The 25,439-nt window shown below is 28.6% G+C and overlaps 1 protein-coding gene and 2 long non-coding RNA genes across 6 annotated transcripts; 1 reads left to right on the top strand and 2 right to left on the bottom strand.

Moving 5' to 3' along the window:
• Window positions 1–1,139: 1,139 nt before the first annotated feature.
• Window positions 1,140–5,285, bottom strand: LOC126265744 (uncharacterized). Of its 4 annotated transcripts, XR_007548201.1 has the most exons (7): window positions 5,196–5,285; window positions 5,012–5,137; window positions 4,819–4,906; window positions 4,501–4,627; window positions 3,974–4,056; window positions 3,416–3,527; window positions 1,140–1,492 (listed from the first exon to the last, which is right to left on the bottom strand). It is a non-coding gene; the product is annotated as an uncharacterized LOC126265744 (long non-coding RNA). The 4 variants fall into 4 exon arrangements; XR_007548202.1 differs by having other exon boundaries at window positions 3,961–4,056; window positions 5,012–5,271; XR_007548204.1 differs by lacking the exon at window positions 3,416–3,527 and having other exon boundaries at window positions 3,961–4,056; window positions 5,012–5,271.
• Window positions 5,286–7,940: 2,655 nt separating this feature from the next.
• LOC126265753 (uncharacterized) lies at window positions 7,941–16,297 on the top strand. The gene is made up of 4 exons (XR_007548228.1): window positions 7,941–7,968; window positions 15,873–16,023; window positions 16,082–16,182; window positions 16,237–16,297. It is a non-coding gene; the product is annotated as an uncharacterized LOC126265753 (long non-coding RNA).
• On the bottom strand, window positions 9,762–10,429 carry LOC126265738 (cytochrome c oxidase subunit 6A, mitochondrial-like). Its single transcript, XM_049968199.1, has 2 exons — window positions 10,095–10,429; window positions 9,762–10,036 (listed from the first exon to the last, which is right to left on the bottom strand). The coding sequence occupies exons 1-2, from the start codon at window positions 10,204–10,206 to the stop codon at window positions 9,807–9,809; spliced, it is 342 nt and encodes a 113-aa protein (XP_049824156.1). The 5' UTR covers window positions 10,207–10,429; the 3' UTR covers window positions 9,762–9,806.
• Window positions 16,298–25,439: the final 9,142 nt, after the last annotated feature.

Genomic DNA, 25,439 nt, shown 5'->3' with positions numbered 1-25,439 from the left:
AATCATTTTTAGAAGATGATCCAAATGATGTTTAAATGTAAAATATGTGAATTGTCATTTTCTTTTTTTTGGGAGTAGAATAAATACTGAACGTAACTCGACTTAATTATCATAACGAATTAAACAGTAACGATTTTGAAGACGTAAAAAATTTTGAAATCAGTTTCCATAGTTGTTCAAACTCAAACTTGAAACCAGTTTTGTGACCGTAACAAGGGAGTTTCAATAAATGGAACATTGAAATGAAATTCCAACAACCTAAAAGATGTGAAAAACGGTCTATGAAAAATTGTAAATGTACATCACCAAAATTTCAACAACCAATAGTCATTTTGGTCTTGTAAAGGTTCTGGCGAGTGCAGCAAATTTCAAACATAAAAATAATTAACAATACCACACAAATCACCGGTTATGGCTGTCAAAGCTTCTACTGTTGGGTCTGATGAATTGTGTTGGCGTAAAACTGAATGCACATTGTATAGATGGACTATGGTTGATGTGGGAAAGCCTGTCAATGTTTATAAATCAGTTTCTAAAACTCGGCAAACAAACATCAAAATATGTTACAAAGGAATTTGCACAAACGTTTAATATGAATAATCCTAGTATTAAAATCAATGAACTATAAGAATTAATCATTGGTGAAATACCAATAACAATAACAGATTAATGACCGAAGATTTATCCAAATCAGTTCATATACTAAAAGACTACGATAAATCTGTTTATCTTATAGAGACATCTAAGATCAATAGCCAATCCTAGGCCAGATAGGTGATTACCACATATCAATTAGAGGTGATGAAAGGGATTACCCAGTTAATGAGGTCAGATGTCATGTATTTTCTGAGTCATACATTATTACCCCTTGAGGAAGTAACAACTCTACACTCAAGAGACGATCGATTAAACACCCCAGCACTAACGTTTCCAAAGAGAAATCGAAAAGAGGAAATTTTGAAGTCAGTAATAAACATAGTAAATAGGATAAAAAAAGAGTTAAAATAACTACGTACAAGAGAATAATGAGTGTCATATGTTAAATCAAAAACATATTAAAAAGGAACTCTTGAATCCTTGTTAAGGTAAATAGAAAATATATTAAATATAAATATATAAACCATAACAACTGTAATGGATAACCTTTAACAATTATATTTTAAACTAAATTCAACCTTTATATACTTGTTATAATTGTCAATTCATCAACTCCAATGTTCAAAGAGAAGCAGGTTATAAACCTTAGTTGAGACAAATGAACAAGTACACAAGTGGATATGTACTATTGAAGGAATAAATTATATTGTTACAGATTTGCAAACTAAATAAATAAAATTACTTATGAAAGTACACAACTGGGGCAGCAACTCGTCCTTATGTCAATATCCAAATTAATATAGACTTTAGCTAGTAGACTGACATAATCAATTGGTTCGAGTGGCTGAAGAAAGTAAAACTCGATGAGTGGTTTCCAAGTAAGTGATCCTAATACCTAAAACACATAAAGATCACAAACGTTAGAAAATATTGTAACTATATACTTATTGATATATTTCATTCTGGAGAGGAATTGATAATATGAGTCAAAGACAACCTGAAATGTCATGACTATAACAAAATCTCAAGTTACAATTATGACTCCTAAATGTTTAAAGAGGAAGTGACTGTAGAGAGAATGTCTTAATTCTCAATTCAAAAACAAACAAAAATTAATATTAAAAATAAAAAAATTAATTTGAATTATTGTTTTCAAATTTACTAAAAAACATAAAAAATAAAATCATAATGACACACTGAAAACTTTAGAATCACTTAGTTATTAGTAACTGGTAGAGTATAATTTATTACAATATTTTAAAATGATTAATTTTAATTATATTTTGAATACTAATGTATGACAAATCTACACAACCTATTTAAAAGTCATGGAGAACTACTCGAAAGTGTCGCAATGAAATATTTTTATCGCAGGAAGTATTTTCATAATATAAAATTTTTATTATATACTATTTTATTTAATAGTAATATTAAAAGAAGCATAAATAAACTTTTTATGGTAAATTAAATATTAATTTAAACATTTTCAGTTTTATTTAGTATTTTAACTTAACAATTCATAGAAGTTAATTAATATACCGTTTTAAATAAATGTACTTGAATAACTAAACAATTAATAGAAATTAATTTTGTAAAATCATTGAAAAATTCATATTAGTTGAAAAATACATTAAAATTTGTTAAAATCATATCTACATTGCACAAAATTTGAAATTCAGTAAGAAAATTTTAAATGAGTAAAATTTTCATCTTCAACTACGAAAATAAAGATAAAAATGAAACTACATCAATTAATTATATAAACAAAAATCATCAAATTTCAGCAAATAATGTTTGAAACTAAACAAATTGGAAAATTTACAATTTTAAGCCAAAAATCACTAGAAGAACATTGAAAAAATTACTTGAAAAATATCTTTAAGTTTGTAAAAATATTTTAAAATTTGATATTCACTATGAAAATTTTAAATTGATGAAATTTTTCAACATAATCTGAGAATAAAAATGAGAATATAACAAATTTAATTGATTATATAAACAAAAACCATCAAATATGGTTTGAACTAGACAAATTTGAAAATTATATTGCGTAATTTGAGAATTTTAAGCTGAAAGAACCTTTTAAAAAAATTTAAATTCAATTATTTTGTTTGAAATAAAAAAGTTGAACATATATATTTTTGAGTGGTGTTTGTAGAAAAGGATATCAAAATATGGTTTGTGGCAATTAACCTTTTAAAATTGTTATGCTATATATTCAATATATTCATATATTATTCATATATTAATCAATATATATTTCTAAAATACGAATCTGGACGATTGTGATTACGCTTCTTAAATCACACGATCAGTATAATAATAGACAAAATAAGTTAATAGTAAATGTGAAACTGACCTTTTATATTTGTGTTTCTAATTCATTTAATTTTCTCTCTTACTAAAATTTCAAGTTACATTTAAGTTAAAAAATACAGAATAATACAACTCAACGTTTGTTGGAATTAGTTCCTGTAGATTGATACCAATTGTGACAATATTTAAAACAGAAAAGATAGGTGATAAATGATCATATTTAAATAGCCAAAAATAATTACCCACCATACATATTTAACTTGAACACTTGCACAACAATTGTGAACAGATTAAATTAGTAAGATAACTTTAGGTACAATAAGAATAAAATTGAAAATTTATTAGTCTATATGTCCAACATTTACTTATTTATATATTATCCATATATTAATGAAAATTTATATTTTTACAATACAAAACTGAATGGTTGTAATTGTACTTTTAAAAACACACAACCAATATGTACTATGTAAAATTAGTTTATAGTAAATGTGAGACTGACCTTTTATATTTACATTTCTGATTCATTTCATTTCCTTTCTTCATAAAATAACATGTCAGTTTAAATTTTTATTTGTCCTAAGGAAGTTACAACTTAGTTTCTTGGTTAAATGCTGAAAACATATTAGTTATTCAATTTATTAAAATAATTTTGTATAATAGTTAAGTTAAAAATATAGTATAATATAATTTATATTCTAACTTATTATGTGTGACAAATATTGTAGATTGATACCAATTATGACAACATTTGAACAGAAAAGATACCTTGGTAGTAACTTATTTAAATAGCCAAAAATAATTGTCCAGCATACATATTTATACTAAACACATACACAACAATTTCGAACAGTTAAAATTTGTAAGGTATCTTTTAGTACGATAAAATAAAATTTAATTTTTTAAATTTAAATTAGACTATATCCACATATTAATGAAAATTTATATTTTCACAATACAAGATTGAACAGTTGTAACTGTACTTATAAAAACACACAATCGGTATGATAATATGTAAAATTAGTTTATAGAAAATATGAAACTGACCTTTTATATTTACCTTTCTGATTCATTTCATTTCCTTCCCTCATAAAATAACATGACAGATTAAAACTTGGTGGACAGATTTTTCTTGGTTAAATGCTGAAAAGAAAAAATTGAAATTAGTTATCCAATTTATTAAAATAATATTAGATAATAGTTAAGTTAAAAGATATAAAAGAGAAGAGAGAGAAAAATATTGTCGATTGATACCAATTATGAGAATATTTAAAACAGAATAAACACCTTGGAGATAACTTGTGATAATTGATCTTATTTAAATAAACAAAAATAATTGCCCAGCATACATATTTATATACACACATGCACAACAATTTTGAACAATTAAAATTTGTAAGATAACCTTAAGTACAATAAGATAAAATTTAAAGTTTATTAAACCATATGTCCAACATTTACTTAACCATATATAAATGAAAATTTATATGTTTACAATACAAAACTGAACAATTGTAATTGTGCTTTTAAAACGCACAATTGGTATGATACTATGGAAAATTTGTTTATAGCAAATGTAAGGCCTACCTTATATATTTACATTTCTGACTCATTTCATATAATTTCCTAATAAAATGATATGCTAGTTTAGTTCTTCATTTGTACTAAGGAACCTTCAACTTGGTAGGAAGCATTTTAGTTTCTTGGTTAAATGCTGAAAACCAAAAATTAGTTATTCAATTTAATTTTATATATTTGATTATATGTTCATCATTTACTTATCTACATATTAATGGAAATTTATGTTTTTATAATACAAAACTGAATAATTGTAATTGTGCTTTAAAAAACACAATCGGTATGATACTATTGCATTTACATTTCTGAATCATTTCATACCATTACCTCATAAAATGACATGCCAATTTAGTTTTTGATTTGTACTAAGGAACTTTCAACATAGTAGGAAGCTTTTTAGTTTCTCGGTTAAATGCTGAAAACCAAAAATTGATATGTTATTCAGTTTAATTTGAAATATTAGTTAGTTACACATTAGATTATATGTTTATCATTTACTTATCTACAATATGAGACTGACCTTTTATATTTACGTTGCTGATTATTTTCATTTCCTTTCTTCGTAAAAATTCATGCCAGTTTAATTTCTCATTTGTCCCAAGAAACTTACAACTAGTGGAAAGCTTCTTCCTTTCTTGCGCCGATGCTATAATTAATTCAATATTGGTTATTTAATATAATAATATTGTTATTATTAAAAGCACCTTATAGTTTATACACATGGTTTATTATGAATAACTGAACAAAGCACAAGCGGACGACCAAAAACGCCATTTTATATCTTACCTGATGAGCACGCCACCAGTATGACATCGAAGTGTTTCGCTTGCAAACTGAATGGACAATAATATGTTAACAATATAATTTTTAACCACTTTACACAATTTAAAAATTATTTAAATTTTGCAATTTTGTATAATTTATATAATAACCTATTGTGAGTGGAAAATATTGTACATTGCCAATTATGACGACATTCGATACAAAAAAGACATCTTGAAAGTAATTTGTGATAACTGATTATTTAAATGACTAAAAATAATTGTAATATTGCAGAATCCGCTACCATAAGGAATATTTTAAGCGCATTCGTCAACTTGATTTGAAATCATCTGCTTGGAGATTTTATATCGCAAGTTATATCAAAGTATAATACTTAATAATTCACAATAATCTACTCTTACACTACAATTTGTTACATTGGTGTTCTACGATAATATGTATATGTCTCAACATTTTATAAGAATGTATTGCTGTGAACTGAGTGGTACAATTTATTTCCTATTTATTATAATTGAACTAGTTAAAATAAAATCTTAAATCAATATAATTTTCACCAATGTGTCCGCTTAGGTCAATTCTGTTGTTGTTTATAGTTTTTAAATATTTGTTTACTTTTATACATGAAAAAGAACTATATTACAAATCAGTAATTATATTAGGTTTGTAATAAATTTTAAATAAGAATGTTTTTACAAATATTTTGATTTAGTTCTTACAATCAATTGAAACGTGACATTACAAAAGAATAATTTTATTTGTTTATACAAAATATTAAGTGAACACTTTTTTTTCGTTTTCAGTAGAGAAATGGCAATATTTCAAATGATATATATTAATTATATAGATATAATTATCTTGTATCAAACTTGCGAAAACGTTACTGGTTTAAGATTTACCATAATCAATATATTGTAACATTGTTATTTTGTTCATTCCAAACTATTTAATTTTAAGCAACTAAACATTTTTGTAAACTTGTAGTAAGATTGAAAACACTTAAACATTTTTAAACTTGTTTAAATTTGTTTTACTAATCTAAATTAGTTATTTAGTCAATATTCTTGGTTTTAGGTCAAAAAGAAAATAATTCATTTTAATAAAAAATTTCTTAAATTAAAAAAAAAATCTAATTATATTCAAGAAATAAGAAATTGAATATGGCCAAACAATTACATTAAAATGATTTATAGTTCTATTGCTTAATTTCTCCTTTTTAGTTTAAGGTTTATGCTGCTTAAATATTATTGTTGAGCCTTTATTGTGCAAGGTGAAAAAAATAGCATTAATGTGTTAGGACTAATTCGTCTCTGAAAAATTCAATAAGCCGAATGTAATTTAATGCCCATTTTAAAGACTTACTTGGTTACCATTATATTAAAAAAATATTCTATTTCACTTATTACTTCAAAAGTTATTTCAAAACAAACGAAAAGAAGGTTGTAGGAAAAAAATGTGGGAAGTTGTCTTATTATTTTTGTGTAATATCTGAATCCAGAAGATTGCCCACATATTCTGGGAAACTCTGTAGAACTTGTTAAATTTGAATTCTACTGTGTGACCCTGCATTAGCAGAAAATAAAATAAAAAAAAAATAAAATGGAAAAGTGTCGAATTCGAATTAAATGATGACAAAATTACTTAACAAAATATTCAAAAATATCTTCACATTAAACAAATGTGAAATATTGGCTGAAGATTTTTACTCTTGTTGTAATAACTTGATTTTTCAATATATTATTTAATTATTATTTAATTTTATTTCAGGTGTGGTGTAACATGTGGTCTGACATCCAAAGATTCTTTCAATTCTCTTCATCTATAGTCCTAACATTAGTTAACTGAAGAATTTTTGTATAATAGTACACCATAAAAGTTTGCATTAATCTGAAGAATGATCAACGAGATGAATATTTAAAACTGAACATTCTGGAGCTGAACATGCAGTTATGTCATTCGGCATTCTTATTCATTATTTCTTAGTCGTTTCCCTTCGATATACGATTATATTTTGAATTTCTTCTGGACATAAACTTTATTTCGTTCATTTCATGGAAACCAATATAGCATGGTTTTCCTTATACTTGACCTGGATGTAGTTGAGTGATATTCTTCTTGTGAGTCCTCAGTTGAACTGAATTGTTGAAATTTGTTTCAGATTGAAACGGATTCCCGTTTTCTTGTTTCTTTTCCATTTAGATGTTCTTCAATCAGCTAATAATGTAAATGTTTCTATGGAAATTCCATTTTTTATTAGCAAAGCAGATTTATGCCTATAATATTAATATTGATCGAACTTGGAATGGTTCCTAACATAAGAAGAAGAAATTATACAAAACCTGTATGTGTGAGTACATCAAGTAGAGTAATACAATTTTATAAGCAATATGTGCTAATTACATGGTTACAATTGTAGATATGAGTTTATTGCAAATCGTCCCGGTTAGTACCGTCACTATGTTTCAACACATTTGCATTTTTATGAATTTTGAAAAGTTTTATCGTGTTCACTTAATGTCATTGTCACAATATATTTAATTGATGATGTTGAACACAAATTGATGTCAGTGAAACGGGGAAGAATAGACGTAGGTCGATGAAACAGTCCCAAATGATTCGGAGTGTTGAGTTTGTAGGTCTCTTAATTTCTGAATCTTGCATTATACCGTCCGGAAAGTGACTTGACCGTCTTGAACCGTAAGTATCCAAACGCTCTTCGGGTCTTAAGAAATACATGTTGTTTCCTGTTGCTGAGTAATGTGTATTTTCCCTGCACCATATAGGGCTGCTATGAACTACACTTTTAACTTTAGAAAACATCAACTGACTTTTTACCATCTCTATCTTACAATCAGGTATAATTTACGCTAATGCATAACTACTTATCACAATGACAATGATACTATAGTTCTACAACAAATTTGGATGTTTTACAGTAATAACTTGAAACTAAAATAATTTTCTTTTTTTTTTTTTGAGGCGGGAGCAACTAACCTTTTTAATACTACATTTGAACAATTCTTCGTATATCTGTATCTTATATCTAAGAACAATCTTAATGAGAGATATTTAGGATTAACATTTATTACTTCGAAATATATCATAGATTTAATCTATCATCTATGATATCTATGATTATCTATCTTTAATCTATCTCTTTACCCATGTCGAACGTCGAATATTAACCGGTATTGATACTACCGTTTCTGGATTTACGGGTGGAGCTTCTTCGTGCACCAATCTTGGTGGTTGAAAAATGGTAAGATGTCCATTGTATTGTTCAAAACCTCGTTATCAATATGGTTTTCTTCACAATTTGGTTTATCTTGATCTTGGTCCTCATTAATATCACTGGTTAAAATATTATTTTGAATTTTATTTTCTTCTCCGTCTTGTGTTACCATGTACGGCCCTAATTTATTTATATGAAGAACCACATCTTTTCTCGAATTTATTTTTCTGACTTTATATGTTTTATTTCGATAATTTCACCTCTTTATATACAGAATTTAATCTGGCCAATAATTCTGGGACATAATTTTCTGCATAGTCGTATTTAACTTAGAGGTTTAATTATATCATCATATGGCATTACCGGGTTTCTGCCGTAAAGCAAAAAGGGATAGAAGTTCTATATGCCATAAGATCGTAGGGAATCCAAGTGTCCCAGTCACGTTAATCTTTAGGTATAGAATGTGACAACATGTCTTTTAAAACTCTATGAATATGTTCTGTTGCATTATTACTAGGATGAAACGGAATTGTTTGCAATTTTTCAATTTGTTCCTTGATCAGTTATTAATTGTTTGTGTAGAATGTTCATTCATATTCCGCATATTAAGCCAATAAAATTTTGTTTTTAATAATTCCTATGTTTTTTGTTGTCCCATATGAGGATAAAATGGTATAAAATGATAATCTTTTAGTACTTTTTCCACAAAACTTTTAGGAATAACTAATCTATCACGTTCTCCTCTTTTATAAAGTACATTATCCGCGTTTAGAAAATATTGAAGAATTTTATTGTCTTCATTATTAATTTGCCCTGTAATTGCTCTACAAAAGTGATCGTTTTCTTGTTTCAACTAATACTAATAGTATTTATTGAAAGTTTATCTTTGTCTGAAACGCAAATTTCAATTTTTTTTGATTTTAGTATGATTAAATACATATTTAATTATTTTCGACACAATGCCCCAATTTAATTCGTCTAAACCACATGGAGTTTTAGGTATCGCAAAATATTCAATTTCGAGTTCCGCACACAATCTGCCACTTCTCCAATCTTGGGTCATTACAAAATATTTACTTACAAAATGAACTAATGCTTACTTTTCCGAACAAGCAAATATGTGTTTACTAATTTCACTTTTTTATTATCAATGTCCGGATTCATTATACAATTTAAAATGTCATTTTCGTATGAAGAAATCTTATATATATTGTACATGTATATTGATTCTATTAAATAACAAGAATAAAAATTAAACTAATTTCAAATCAATTTTATATTTTGGTAACGTAAATATATTTTTTTAATGTTCATAACCGTCTGGCAAAGCGTTGGTATGAGGATTATGGAAGAGGGACTTATTACCGTCACCCCATGGGAATCGTTTGGTGCGAGTTCTCAGATGATCGTACTTGATGAAAGGCACCTGTTCACGACCCTGTCTTTGGTGACCAAGCCAGATGTTAGCACCGCACAAAGCGATGGACGGGAATGCCACTAAAAATGTCAGCTTCTTCCACACTTTAAAGCCACCTTAAATGCGAATTATATTGTACAAGTAACCTAACAATGACGGTGAAGTGATGCTTACCTTCGCGACTGCCGGAGATGGCGGATGGGCCAGCGACCCTAAATTTGTTCACAGTTTTGTTGACGGTGGTTTGAATGTATCTGCGACATAAGTGGTGTATTATGGTAGTCATTTCAGCTAATCTTCAAGTAAAAATGGAGCAAGTTAATCAAAGAGACTGATGTGTTTAATTTTAGAATACGGCAATGAAGTATGCGAATAGTAACTATGACATTGGATATAACATATAGTCTCCATGGAAACGTACTGTAGAATATACTTTCTCCACTCTCTTCTTTTGGAGACCCCTACTCTTTTTGGAGTTAATAAAAATCGTCTAGAGTACAAAAATTTTAACTAGTGCTAGAAAGAGTGTTTTAAGAATCTTTCCGGAGATACTTGGAACAGACTCTGTACCTTTTATGCGGTACCAACTTAACTTAAAACTATAGCAACAATAACAGGCAATCTGTTCACATCAACACAAAGTAATTTGATTTTTATATAAATAAGTAAAAACATTTGCTATCAAGTATGTATGTTAGAAATTAATTAATAATAGTTGATGTTGCTGTGGTGTCTTCTATGGACCATGGTCATATTGTTTAATGACTTGTGTTTAGTATTTGATAAAAATCGTTATTAATAACGAATTTCTTGTTCGAGCCGGTTGTTTTTCTGTTTTACGGTGGAATTTTGGACAATAATTAAAATTGTTTCTATCATGTGTAAAATATGTACTATAAACACATTGTTTTCATATAGATAGTTTTTTGTCCCGCAAGTTTCTTGTCAAACTGCCTGATTCTAATGTAAAGGTTAATGCTTTCGTGATCATTGTTCGAATATATTTGTTCACGTCTTTAGGTTGATGTTTATGTTCTATTTAATAATATCCTTCGAGTATACGTTTACTATCAAATAGCTTATAAATATTATATTGCAGACAAAATGAACCAAGATATTATTTATTCCTTTTACAGATCCCAATCAGATTTCTCGTGAAAAAAACCTGCATCGCTAATTCAATCGAACTGCCAGTCTCCTTTTTACCTCAAGATCTTCCAAATTTCCAACCTTAAAGCAATTTCCATTTCCTATTAAATATCAAAAATTAAAATTCATTTTAAAATAAAGATTTATTTTAATATGTAGTCACTTTCAATTGTCATTTATAAATAAATAACCGAACAATATCAAAAGGAAGGATTTTTAACAATTTTAATATAACACTTTACACCCCTCAGATTGGAATAAAGTAAACTCTATTATATATAGAAGTATGGAAAATAAACTGCAAAGAAAAAGTGAACAAATTTATAAATCATCCACTTCCTTCTCGGAATGCGTACTGCGTCTTGCTCCATTATTAATGAGCTTGTCTAACACACTGCTCAGCGCTAGTAGTAGCGAAATCGGTCTCAGTCCACTGTTTTCCTTGGGCAGCCACACTAACTTTGCTCTTTTCCTTTATGCACCACATGAAGGACCGTACAAGGAGATTAATCGAAATTACTCTCTCAGACTAGTAGAGGCGTGATGTAGGGGACATGTCCCACGGAAATTCCTTGAATTATATTTTACTATGGATTTTAGAACTTATTAGGGAAAATGCCCATAATATTTGGATGTACCCTTTTATAATGTTTTGCAGTTTAAATTCCGGGATGGCTCGCCAGATGTAAGAGTTTCTAAACCCCCTTTAAATATCCTTTGCGCCCTAACTCGATCTCTTATTATTCTCTCAGTCACAAACGAAGTAGTTCACGTTCTCATCCGTACTGCTCGATCTAAATCAGCTTTGTGAGGATTGGAGACAATTCATGCACTCTGTATATATATAATAAATATAATTAATGTTGTAACTATAGAAATGTATATATAGAAAATATATTAGCCTGGTGTGTCATACACCAAAATATAAGTGTCTGAATTAAATCTCTTAATATTAACGTTCAACCATCCCATCAATTACTATTTCCAACAGGTTATGCGCCCTCACCCCTTAAGGAATAACCAGGAGTAGATATTTTCTCAAAAGAGAAACCAAAAATATTTCTTCGTTTATTGTAAGTACTAAAAGAAAATGTCGCAGAGCGCTACTAGGCTTGAAATGCTTACAAAAGATAACTACGATACTTGGTGTTTGCAAGTAGAAGCGCTTTTGGTAAGAAATGACACTTGGGGTTATGTGAGTGGTGATATACAGAGAGCTCAGGCAATCAGGACGAACAGAAAAAGATGCAAAAGACATCGAGTTGCTGACAGAAAGGCAAAAGCTGATTTAATATTAGCGAAAAGCCCTTCTGAATTGAAGCAAGTTAGGGGATGTCAATCTTCAAATGACATATGGAAGAAACTGGAATCAATCTATGCATCGTCCGGACCAGCCCAAAAGCAAGTATGTTTAAACAACTAACACTACATAAAGTGATAGAAGAATATGATGTACGTGAACACACCAGTAAATTCTTTGATGCTGTTGACAAGCTCGAAAGAATGGATGTGAAGATTTATAACGATTTACTAAGCATAATGCATTTGTACAGTCTCTCAGAAACCGATTAAAATTTTCGTTGTGCTATTGAAACTCAAGACATTACCTGAAGCTGAAAATTTAAAAGTAAAAATACTTAAAGAAGTTGGAGCTGGGAAAACAAAAATTAAAGTAAAATGATTCTGAGGCAATGGTAGCTGCAAGGAATATTTCTTGAAAGTCGAGTGGAAAATTTCAAGCTTTTGAATATGGGGATGATAAAAAGGTAAAGAAAAAATTTCCATTTAAGTGCAGCAAGTGTCACAAGATAGGTCACAGAACTGCTGATTGTTATTTTAAAAGTCAGACTAAAGGACGGTCTAAGAATTTCTATTACGTCACGTCGTATGGATCCGAAACTGCGTTGAAGATGAATGTTAGTAATCCACGTTGGTGCTTAGACAGTGGATGTACATCTCATTTATGTAAAGATGAATTTGATTTTAGTTCGTGGTCACTAGCTGAACGAGCAAGTCTGAGTTTAGCGAGTAACGCATCTACAGCGGTAGAAATTAAAGGAACTGTTATGCTTCAAACTAGTATTGGTGCTAACTCAAGGTAAATTGATCTTGAGAATACGTTGTATGTTCCAGATCTACGTGTAAACCTTATTTCTATTGCGAAGACTGTTGATAAGGATTGTGAAGTCATAATCATACGTAATAGAGGGGATAAAAAATTGTCGTACAAGGTTTGTAGTCGATGGAATTGGGGATCTCTATTTCCTTAGACAACCAGTGGAAGCAACACAGATTGCGGAAACATACGGAACTAGGACGGACATTCAGATATGGCATGTAAAATTAGATCACCTTAACTCACATGATCTTATTGAAAATATGGTTGAACGTTAACGTTAAGAGATTTAATTCAGACACTATTTTGAAGTATCACACACCAAGTTAATATATTTTCTATATATATACATTTCTATATACTATAGAAATGTATATACAAAAAATATATTAGCCGGGTGTGTGATACTTCAAAATAGAGAATTGTCTCCATTCCTCACACGCTCCCTCACTGAGTGCATTACAAACTCTTTCGTATTCCAATTTTAAATAAGCAATTATAATGCTTGGACCCGGGAAGTACCTTGGTTAGCACGTCTGTGGGCATCTCTTCACTCGGCATATATCCTAATTTAATATCTCCTTTTGAAATGATATTTCTAATAAAGTGATACCTAATATCTATGTGCTTTGTCCTTTGGTGAAACACCTATTATTTACTCCAGCAGATATAACTTAGTGTTCAATCCACAATAGAACGCCAAAAAATATATATTCAGTGTCATGGAAAATGACAGAATTAAATGTTATTCAAGAACCTGAAAGTCCTTCAACTTCAAATATTTCAATGTCATTCTCCATGCTGAATTATGATAGAACAATGGCAGCAGAATATTAACGAACCCTTCCCAAAAGAAGTAAGTGTCATTCACAATAAAATATATTAATGTATATTAAGGGCAGGGATAGATTGGAGATACTAATACGTTTTTATGATTTGTCTCATTTTTTATTTTATTTTATTTTTTTTTTTTTTTTTCATTTCATTTTTGCAGGTTTTGTCGATTTTGAAGCCAATGATAGGCGAACAAACTTTGCTAATCACGCATTAGTTTTCATGCTGAAAGGTGTTCACAAAAGTTGGAAACAACCTATTTGTTTTTATTTTTGTGAACATACTACTTCAACAGTAGAGTTGGTGCGGGTATTAAAAGGAGTGATAAGACATGTTAGTTAATCAGGTTTGAAAAATGTCACTACAGTATGTGATCAAGGAGCAACAAATAACGCCGTCATTAATGTTTTATTAAAAAAGAACGAATACTTATTGTATAAAATAAAATATTGAATACAAATTTCAAGGCTATTTAATTGATGGCAAAGAAATCGTCTATTTGTTTGATCCATCTCCACTTGGTAAAAAATGTTCGAAATTCTTCATTAAATAAATTATTACATTTTAAGTAGGATGCGTTGGATAAAGTTGCTTCTTGGTCACATATACATACATTTATAATATGAACCAGAAAATTGGGAATTTTAGTCAGTTATCAAAGTTGACAGATGAACATGTCCTACCTAATAAAATACGAAAAATGAGGGTGAAACACTGTACTTAAGTGGAGCACTATTGCTACAGCTCAGAAAGTTAGGGCTGAAATCAGTATTGAGCTTCCACCAAATTCTCAATTTTTTGTGGACCCTTTTACATTTTACATTTTACATTTTACGTTTTACGTTTTACATTTTACATTTTACATTTTACATTTTACAACGTCTGTAGTGCAATAATGACACGGTTTATGAAATTATTTTAATATTAACTACACCAGACTAAAAATTTGTTTAATAATTTTAATAAAGAAATATTAAACTTGAATACTTTTGAAACATTATGTACAAAGTGTGAAAGTTTATAAATAAATTTTAAAACAAATATGATATTAATAACATAACGTAACCAAGTAATTTTAAGTCACAATTACTTTCAATAATTTTATTTATTATTGTAAGTAATATCTCTATTTTTCTCTATTATTTTGTTTATGTGTTACATATATCCATATATTTTCAATTTTCATATCTTTAAGAATTTTAATATTCATTTTAAAAAACTGTTATGTATTATTATTTATCTCTACTTTTTAAATTTGATATATGTTACTTGTTTTAAAATTATCCATAAAAGTGAACCTTTTGTTCTTTGTTTTTAACGGAAAATCGGAGCAGTTTAACATTTTTAAATATGGACAGAAACACATTTCAAAAGTAATTCTCTATTTTATTGATTTTATGGTTAAAGTTTAGTAATATATAAAATTATTTTGAATATTTTTATTATCATGAAAAAACTATGTCAATTAATAAATAATAACACACATGTTTCTTCATAGAATGTAACGTAATTGTAATCAATAAAATTTTAAACTTTAAAAGTAGCATCTCCCTGTGTTAAATTCCCTATATAAACGCCGTTGATGACTTGGAACAATTTTCAAAAACTTCGTAATCAATCTATTTCACATTTTGGGTGTGGATTAATAAATGTTTGATCTTTGACATGATATGAAGTCGTAATATTCTTTAATAACATAGATATTAATGGTCAAACTTAGGTCATTTTCTACCAAGTTTGTACAGCAAATTCTAACCTAACCTAACCTAACCTAATCTAACGTAAGCTAACTTAAGGTAATTAAAATTAACAAAATATATTGTTGAAAAATCTAAGTTGAATATGTATTTTAGCACCGGTTCTCCTCCATCCATCTTCGTACAGTGACAAAAGGCATTTAATCGGAGAGAATTAAAATTAATTATACATACTGTTGATTTGGCACAGGATTAAGTTTAAAGCTGAATTTGTATATAATTACAAGGCAAAATCTATAACAATAAGGTAATTTATTATATAAAAAAATTGGTAAAATATCTAATTTGAATAATTCATATTTTAGCCTTTACAATACGATATTTCATTTTACAAAGCTGTGATTGTTGTGCAAATGACAACATATGCTTCAGATTACTATTATTGGTAATTGTACCCCAATATAAGGTAAAAATGATTAAAAAGAAAACTATTCAATGTTAAATTTTCTTTATATTTCAGATTGTCCACCAAGATGATATTACGTGATCTTAGTCTAATAGTTTTATATTTATTTTCTTATGATTTATTTAGTTTATTAAATTAAATTACTAATAAGATTCATTAACAATCAGTTATTAATTACTATGATAATTGTTGTTGCTTTTTTTACGTAAAATTATTACATTAATACAAATGGCCTTTTACTTTCAATCGCACCCCAAAATGTTTTAATTTACATACATTCTTCATTAAATTGTTCTTTATATTGTAATGTAGTACAACTGATTTGACTTTATAAAAGTTAACGTTATATTTAACAATTTAAGCGTTTTTTTCACAAATTTTTGGTGAGTGTTGTATTAGAATGGTACAAAAGACAATTAGACTATATTGTTCATTTTATACACTATATTCATACAGGTAAATTTATATTTTTAAACTTAATGAAAATTTAATTTCGCAGTGCAGTGATTTGATCATTGATGAATACAACAATCGTTATAAAGGTAAGATTTCACAAATAATTAATAATTTCTATCAATATCTAATGTATTATATTTGAGTATTAAAATAAACATATATCTCGTTATTTGTTCTGCATTTCTAATTTTATAATTAGATTACATCAATAGAATTATATCAGACGGGGTTTCAAAAATTCTGTTTTAATTAATATATAATTGTTTATAATATTTAATCTCAATTATTATTACAATCTTCAAATTCTAAGAAAAGTAGATATCCATATTCTTATATTTTATACATCCATTCTAATAGATGTTTCGGTCATTTAAATTGTATAACTTACCGCAATTAGTACGTTTAAGTTCCATTATTATTTTTTATTTTTTAGTTTCATTATTTTTTAGACAAAATGCCATCGAAACGGTTTTTATTTTATTGTATATTATATTTTATTTTGTTACTACAAAATCTTCTCTCTTTAATAAAAAAAAAATATTTCTTTAACTGATTTTGTGATTACAAATAATAAAATAATTTGAATTTATTTTAACTTTAACTTTTAATTGTAAAACATTTATACAATAATATTAATTTTGGATATTAACTAAAACAGTGACAGACTTGTATTTGTTAATTTTAGTAAAATTGAGAAAAAACACTATTATTAGAAATGTGAAATAAATAAAATAAGAGTAATAGTTTCTTTTTCATTCGATTTTATAATATTTGTTACACTCACAAGTAAAAAATATAATTTTATGATGTATTATTTTGTAATATAAATGCGTATATAATTTTTAAAACAAGTTTGTTCTTAGTTAAGAATATTATATTCTACAAATTATTGGGTTACTTTACCTTACAAGAGGTTTACTTTAAAAATACTTGTGAAAATATGTAAATTCGTTAATTTGTATAATTTGAAAATGTAAGGTGAAGCAGCTGGTGCCGTTGAGGCCATATCTAAGGAATATCCCAACATTTTAAAGGGAATTATTGAAAGAGGTGGTTATAAACTTGAACAAGTGTTTAACATAGACGAAACAGGGCTATCTTGGAAGCAAATGTCTGATCGTACATTTCAAAAACAGAAAAACCTGCGCCTGGTTATAATGTGTCTAAAGAAAGATTTACTTTGCCACTTGGTGCAAATGCCGCGGGTGATTGTAAACTATAACCACTTTTAATAAGGCCTCTTAAGGGACTAAATAAAAATCAATTACCCGTCTTATGGAGATCCAATAAGAAAACTCGAATGACTAAAGCTACTTTTGAGGCCTGATGCAAAAATCACTTTTGTACAGAAGTGAAAAAATATTTGCGTGACGATAAGGCCCATCCTTACTAAGGATAAATGATGATGACAGTGATCTGCAGTATACCATTTCTTCGTCTTCAGGTTAAAGCCATTAAAAAAAAGTATGTATGTATACTTACACATATTGTATGTAACATGAAGTTGTTTAATTTTTGTTTACAGATTGTTGTCTGTTATTATTTTACGAACAAATGTTTGTTATGTATGTATGTATTTTTGATTTAAATGAAATAAAAACATAAAATGTATTTTGAATGATAAACCATGTTCCATATTTAACAAAATTGGAACAACCCCATCGAATTTCTATGAATTTGTACATACATAGAATAATTGATTTGCGGCCAAGTTTCGTGGAACGTATCTAGGCCGTAATACCGAGGTATGGGTGTATTAATATTTGAAATCAGATCTATCAAATAAATACTTAATAACTTCGTAAATAATATGAAAAATAAAATAAATAAATGTAAAATTAATACTATTTTATCAATAAATTAAATATAAATTCTGAAATTGTTCACTTATTTATCATGTATTCCATTTCTATTATAATAAAAGTAAATTTATAAATTGTTTCTTTATTAAAAAAGTCAAATAATTTAATTATTTTGTTTGGTTAAAATTAATTTAAAGTTTTCGTTTAATATTTAATTTAATCTCTTTTGCTTTTCAATGACCTGAACTAAATTGTTATTATTAATAATATTGAACCAGTCATGCTGTGCAATTAATAGAATCTATTTATTTATTTTAAAAAGAACTAATGTTTAACATTTACCAGTAATTTTATAATTGAATATTATTTTCCACACTTTAGATATAGAATAAATATTTATTCTTATTTTATTGTCCACACAAAATGCGTAATATTATATCTCCAATAAAATTCCTATATACAGTGCCAAAATAGTTTGATCCATCTGAATCTTGAGAGCGACATCACATATGATAGAGACAGTAAGTCTCCCACTGAGAGGATGACTTTTGCTGTCTCTGTTGAGCATGATATCTCTCTCTAGATTCAGACTGGTCAAACGCTGTATATATTGCTAATTTTTAACATTTACTTATTCTGTAACTACATATTTATTTCTAAAAGTTAGATTAAATATATTATGTATGTGAAATATGCACACTACATTTGTTTTAAATAATAACATTTTGTACTGTGTACAATATTGATATTAACAAGATGCTTAGTTAATTAACACAATTGTGTTTAAAATCAAAATAATAATATTTCTCTCAGAATTTTTTTATTGTATAAGATTATTTTAATAATTATATATTTATACAATTAATTTAACCATATATAAATATTATTATCATTGTTAATTTTTAATTATTGTTATATTATCATCTCGTTAAATTCGAAACTCGAGGGACTCTTAAAATATTACGACTTATCGAGTGTTTGAAATATCAAATAATTCGACATTTTTGGGGGAAAAGATATAAAACTTCGAATTATTGAGAGTTGATAATCAATTATTACTTATTAACTGATATTCTTCAAGAATGACTAAAGTTAAGAGGTACATACATACATGTACATATTCATAATGTGAATTAATTAATCTTTCTTCAAAGCACATTGCTGCTGCTCAGACTTCTCATTAACTTTTTTTAAGAGAAAAAGTGCCTAAAATGCACAAGTCACTTTCGTTTTGTAGACAGAAGCTTTGTAAGGTGTCAAATTAGGCTGTTGCTTCCTTAAATGACACATCTGCCAAAAGTTCTGATGTTTGGTCCTCATCTTCATCGTTGCTTTTTTCATTTGTATCTGTCGCAGATCAAATTTCGCGATGGGTTAATGAACCTGAGCCATCAACATCTTCATTTACTGGACCAGATCAGAAAATGTTGAGGCTTTCGTGACAATTGTTTCCCTATCTATAGCTGTTTGGGTTTATTGGTCATCAAAGTCACACGAATCAAACCAGACCTCTGAAACAACAACAAACGTCGACCAATAAACCCGAACAACTCTAAAAATGGAAACAATGGTCACGAATGCCTCAACCTTAACATTATAAGAATTGTTAGGGATCACCCTGTGTAGCTATATTTTAGTAAGTTACCACTCGTTATAGTGAAGCTTCTGAGTTGAGGAAAATCAAATGTAGTGAAACGAAATTTATTAATCACACCCCATCTGAAAAACTCATGGCGCCCTAAATTAAAGGGAATGGCAATAACATACGTATCAAGTTGGAGGTTTTAAACAAGAATTTATAGAAGCGATGCCTTAATGCTGTTTTTACAATTTATGCAAACTACAAAGTGAATTATTGAAGTTAGTATCCATTTTTTTATTTGATTATGATGAGAAAATGCTTCGTATGATCTTTAAAATACATTTTGTGTTTAAAAATCATTGATTTACAAAGTTCTTTAAATTTATATGTGAAAAAGAATAGGGACAATTTTAGAATTGCCAAAAATGTATATGTTTGAATGTATTTTTTTAATGTATTTAGTACTTAGTCTTTTATAAAATCATAAAAATACGCAAGCCAATAAGAACATTGTACCCCCAGGCAACAGTTTTTTGGGCCTAAAGATCCCACTTGAAAATTTAATGTGTAATTTCGAATAAATTTAGACAAATTATAACCCAGGGGCATTTTCAACTTATTTCATACAAGTGTTCCTATTATTTTTCACATGACTGTATATGTAAATACAAATTAATTAAGATAGAAATGTTACATATGTTTTTAATATTAATTACTTTTAGAAGAAAAGTTGAAAAACTATAAACTATAGTCAGTACAAATGACAACTGTTTATATGGTTAAATTAACTCATTCTCTAATGTTTTAAATAACCTATTCTAAATTATCTTGAACAACATTTTGAAAATATTGAAAACATGTTTTTATTCACATACAACAATGGTCACGAAATTCTTGATTTTTAGTAAATAAGTGTTCCAGCTTAATATTAATATTACCACAATATTATTAATAAACATTTTTGACTATTAATGAAATTTAAAACCACTATTAAATATAATTATAATTTGAAGCTTATTTGGTTAACGTTTTCTATTTATAATGAAGTAAATGTAGATTTCAAATAGACAATTCCTATTGAAATGTTTATGAAAATACAATCAAATTTTATACTGATCCACTCAGTTATGGTTATTTGAAAAAAATATTTATTAAAGAAAAATACATATTTTTGAAATAAAAAGACCAACTGCATTTTCCTTTATTAATTTCAATATATTCAACATTATATTTTATACAGTCGTAGAGTAAGGGAGATTCTCAGAATATTATAGTTATCTCAATCTGATATGAAGGAGTGAAACTAAAGGTCAGTAGAACATTTACTTTGAGCTTATTGAATACAATGTACATTTTACGTATAGAAACAAAAGTACACATGTTTAAAGAAATTATTGAAAACAAATAAATTGATGGGATAACTAAACATTAAACTATTTTAAATACATCCTTGAAATTTTGAAAACAAATTTACCATAACGTAATAAATTTTACCCTGAAATGTAAAAAACATCTGCAATAATAAATGTCTTTTAATTATAGTTGTTTGATCAAAACTTAAATGAAGTCGAATTAATGAATTTTCAACAATTTGATGGACATTGAATTCTGTATAAAAATATTTATATTTATACATTAAAAAGAAAATTTAAAATACTTTTCAAGCATGTTTAAATAAACAATTGAAAGACATTTCTTAGATAAAATTTAAGAAATTATAGATACAGTAGTAGACTATATGGAACTTATTCTGAATTTCTTATCGATTAAGGTTTGCAATAATCTCAGCTATGTACCATTATACAAATATTTTTTCTTAAGTTATTTTATTTATAATTGTAACAAAAATAGATTTAGCTCCTCCGAAATTTAATGGACCATTGTCACAAGAAGATTAAGGTGTGAAGTGTTTTTATACATTATATTAATTGAAGAGATACTGAGAACAGTCAGTGGCCGGAAGAATATATTAATATCTGTGTATCAGATATTGAAAATGTCGCACCACAACTAATATTTAAAATAATAAGAAATCATGTGTGTTACTTAAAATAAGTAATACAATAAGTATATAATTATTATTTCTGTTAAATCTCTATTAAAATTTATATATTATTGAGTATATCATAGATATATAATTTGTTGTTGATAAAAATAAGGTTTATAACCTACTACTCCACAAACATTAGGGTTGTTAATTTGACAATTATTGAATGTATCCGCCAAAAACGAGATGATTTGTTCGCTGAGATGTGTCTATTATTACCAGCCCTTCATTTTTCCCTAAACTGAAAATAATTCATTCATAATTTAAAAATTACAACAATTTTCTTGTTCAACTTCTGTTTCATTTTGTGTTTGTCCCCAACAATACTAATCTTAACTAGCATTAGCTGAAGTTGAAGATATTCTTTATAATGAGGGACTTCTTTTATTCCCTCCATCATCACCTTATATATTTAACGACCTATCTTTTGATGTGGTTAAACAGACGTGTTGCCGTAGTTTACTTTTGTCACTATAAATTGGACATTAACAGGAAATATTCTAAATTGTTAATTTAATTAATGTTATTTTGAATTTTTACTAAATAAATATTTTTAAAAATGATTTAAATTAATATTTAAGCTAATGTAATACATGTTAAAAGTATTTAAAATATTACATACAAGAAATAAAATATTTTCAATTTCGCTCTTAATTTAGTTTCCCAAAACTTCAGAGTATAAACGTTGGGATGGGGAACTTGTTTCTCGTCGTTTTCCGCATGTTTTAACATGTTACCTCTAGTCAAGGCTTGCATGTCTTCTAAGGCTAAGAAAGGAGTTTCCGGATTCAATTTCCTAATTAAAACTCTTAAAGGATCGTTTACTTTGCCAAACAAAGTTTCGTTTAGGTACTTTTAGAATTTAGTAATTAAAACTCAAATTAACGATAAACCATCTATTTATAAACAAGAAAAATAACCAGGAAAGATAAAAGAAAGGAAAGAACAAATAAAAGTTTAATATTAATGAATAAAATTTAATTATCGAAATCTGGCAAAAAGGCTGTTTGATTTGAAGTTGAATTTTAACACAAAATAAAACAGACTTACGCAAGTATGAAACACACAGAGAAGAGCATAAAACAATCACAAAGTAATTATTGTACGTAAACGGACAGAAAATACCGTAATGAAAGTTTCGAATAAAATCTACAGAAACTACTGAAACTGAACTGGAAATCCGTTATGTAAAAAAAACAAGTAAGTTGTATGATTTTATGACTTTTTTATAATTAAATATGCAAGACTGATTTTAGGAAAACCCATTAAAATCTAAAAAATTCGTGACAATCCAAACAAAGTGGTGGTTTAAAATTCCCCTAACTAACCCATCAAACAACGGTTTTTTTAGATATTTAAATATGTTCGAATAACCACTTGATTGTCTAATAAGATAGACATGAACTTTTTTAATGCGAAAATTATACAACTGTATTTAGAAACAGCGCTTTAATTTCATTATAAACTTAACTTTTTTCAGATCCCCAAAACCATTTAATATTTTTATATAATAATTTATTGTGGGTATTAAAAAACATTATAATTCTTAATGAATCTGACCTGCAGACGGTCAGGAAATCGTACGCGTCTACCACTTCTTGTCTTCGGAGTTCCTGCCGTTCTGGTTTCGGCTCTCTGAGATAGTTGACCTCCCTGAGCGTGGACGTCGCTGCTTGTTGATCCTGCATCCCTGTCTGATTGAACGGACATTTTTGGAAACACAAGTTATTCATCACCGGCCTTTCTTCCATCACTTACGCTGGTTTTAGTCGATCTAGAGACACTGTGATGTTGTTGCCTTTCACACAGACTACAAACGTCTTATCTCCTCTCTCTATTACTTCGTAGGGGCCGTCATAAGGGTGCTAGAGAGGATAACTGACGTTGTCTCGTCGCACAAACTCATAACCTGCGGTGGCTAGATCCTTGAACACAAAAGTTTTTCTATTTCCATGTCTAGAATCCTCGCATGGTTTCAGGCTTCTTATATCCCTGCGCATTTTATGGATATATTTTGAGGCAGTCGAGTTATTTGCATACCCATCTCCAGATGTTGCATGTGTTCTTCAATATACCATCGATATAGGCGTAGCAAAAGTCTAACCCTTGGAGTACTTCGTCGATGAACCTCTGGAAGGTCTGTGCTGCATTCCGTAACCCAAATGTCATCAGCGTAAACTCGAATAGGCCGAAAGGAGTACATATCGCCGTCTTCGGTATGTCTTCTTCCGCTACCGGTATTTGGTTGAAGGCTCTGACGAGGTCCACTGTTGAAAAAATAGTTCTTCCATGTAATGACTGGGCAAAATCCTTTATATATTTAACAGGATATTGATCTGGAGTTAGTGTGTTCAACGCACGATAATCGCCACAGGGTCTCCATCCATCAGAGTTCTTGGGGACCATATGTAATGGGGATGCCCATGGGCTTTCGGAAGGGCGCGCAATACCTAGTTCCACCATCATCTCGAATTCCTTCTTGGCTTCCTTCCTGGAGCGAGTCGGCTTGGTTTCTGTGCGACGAGTGGTCCCGGCGTTGTCACGTTGCGATGCCTCGTCGCGTGATTACGTATCTTGATGGCTCCATCTGGGCGTGTTACCTCAGGATACCGATGAAGGAGATCATGATATGGCGACGATCCAGTGACAGTTGGACACTTGGATGCGAGCACTCAGTGACGACACCACGAGACGTTAAGTGGGTGGTTTGAACTAGTAGTTGCCCGTTTCTTATATCCACCATAAAGGCCTAAGAAATCCGCACCAATAATAGGTTTTGGAACGTCGGCCACGACGAAGGTCAATCCCCAAAATTACCGACCTAATTAAATTTTTGACTAAGAAAGTTTGAGCAAAAGTCGAAATGGAAGACTCCCTACAAACTTGATGTTTAATACGGATACTACGTTGCCCTACTGTAAACTAACAAAAATGTCTTCATTTAAACACGACAACTCACAACCTGAATCAAACAATGAATTTCTAACTAGATATGTAGTAAAGTAGGTGATGCTAACAAACCATGTGGAATTAGAGTAACCTCCAAAGGAGTAATAATAATTATGTTTACGTTTACCTAAACAAACGCCAAGACTCCAAACAAATTTTTTCATGACAGAACATGCTTTTGGATATAAAAATTCTAAGCCTTCAAGTACATCTGCTGGTTTAATATGAAAAATGGACTGAATCGTAAATGGAAAAAGAGGGAACTTCTAAGGTGCAGGAAAATAAGCCTCAATTTACTTTCCTGACCTCTCGTTTCCCGAACTCTTAAGTGGAGGTATAGTTGGATTATAGAATTTAACGGTTTTATTTTCTAAATTAGAAAAACATTTTAAAAAATTTAATGTTCCCTGTAAGGGAAGTG

This window comes from Aethina tumida, chromosome 5 (genome assembly GCF_024364675.1).
Source record: "Aethina tumida isolate Nest 87 chromosome 5, icAetTumi1.1, whole genome shotgun sequence".
NCBI classification, from domain to species: Eukaryota; Metazoa; Arthropoda; class Insecta; order Coleoptera; family Nitidulidae; genus Aethina; species Aethina tumida.
The sequence above is the reverse complement of the archived record's forward strand: the minus strand, read 5'-3'. Positions and strand labels throughout refer to the sequence as shown.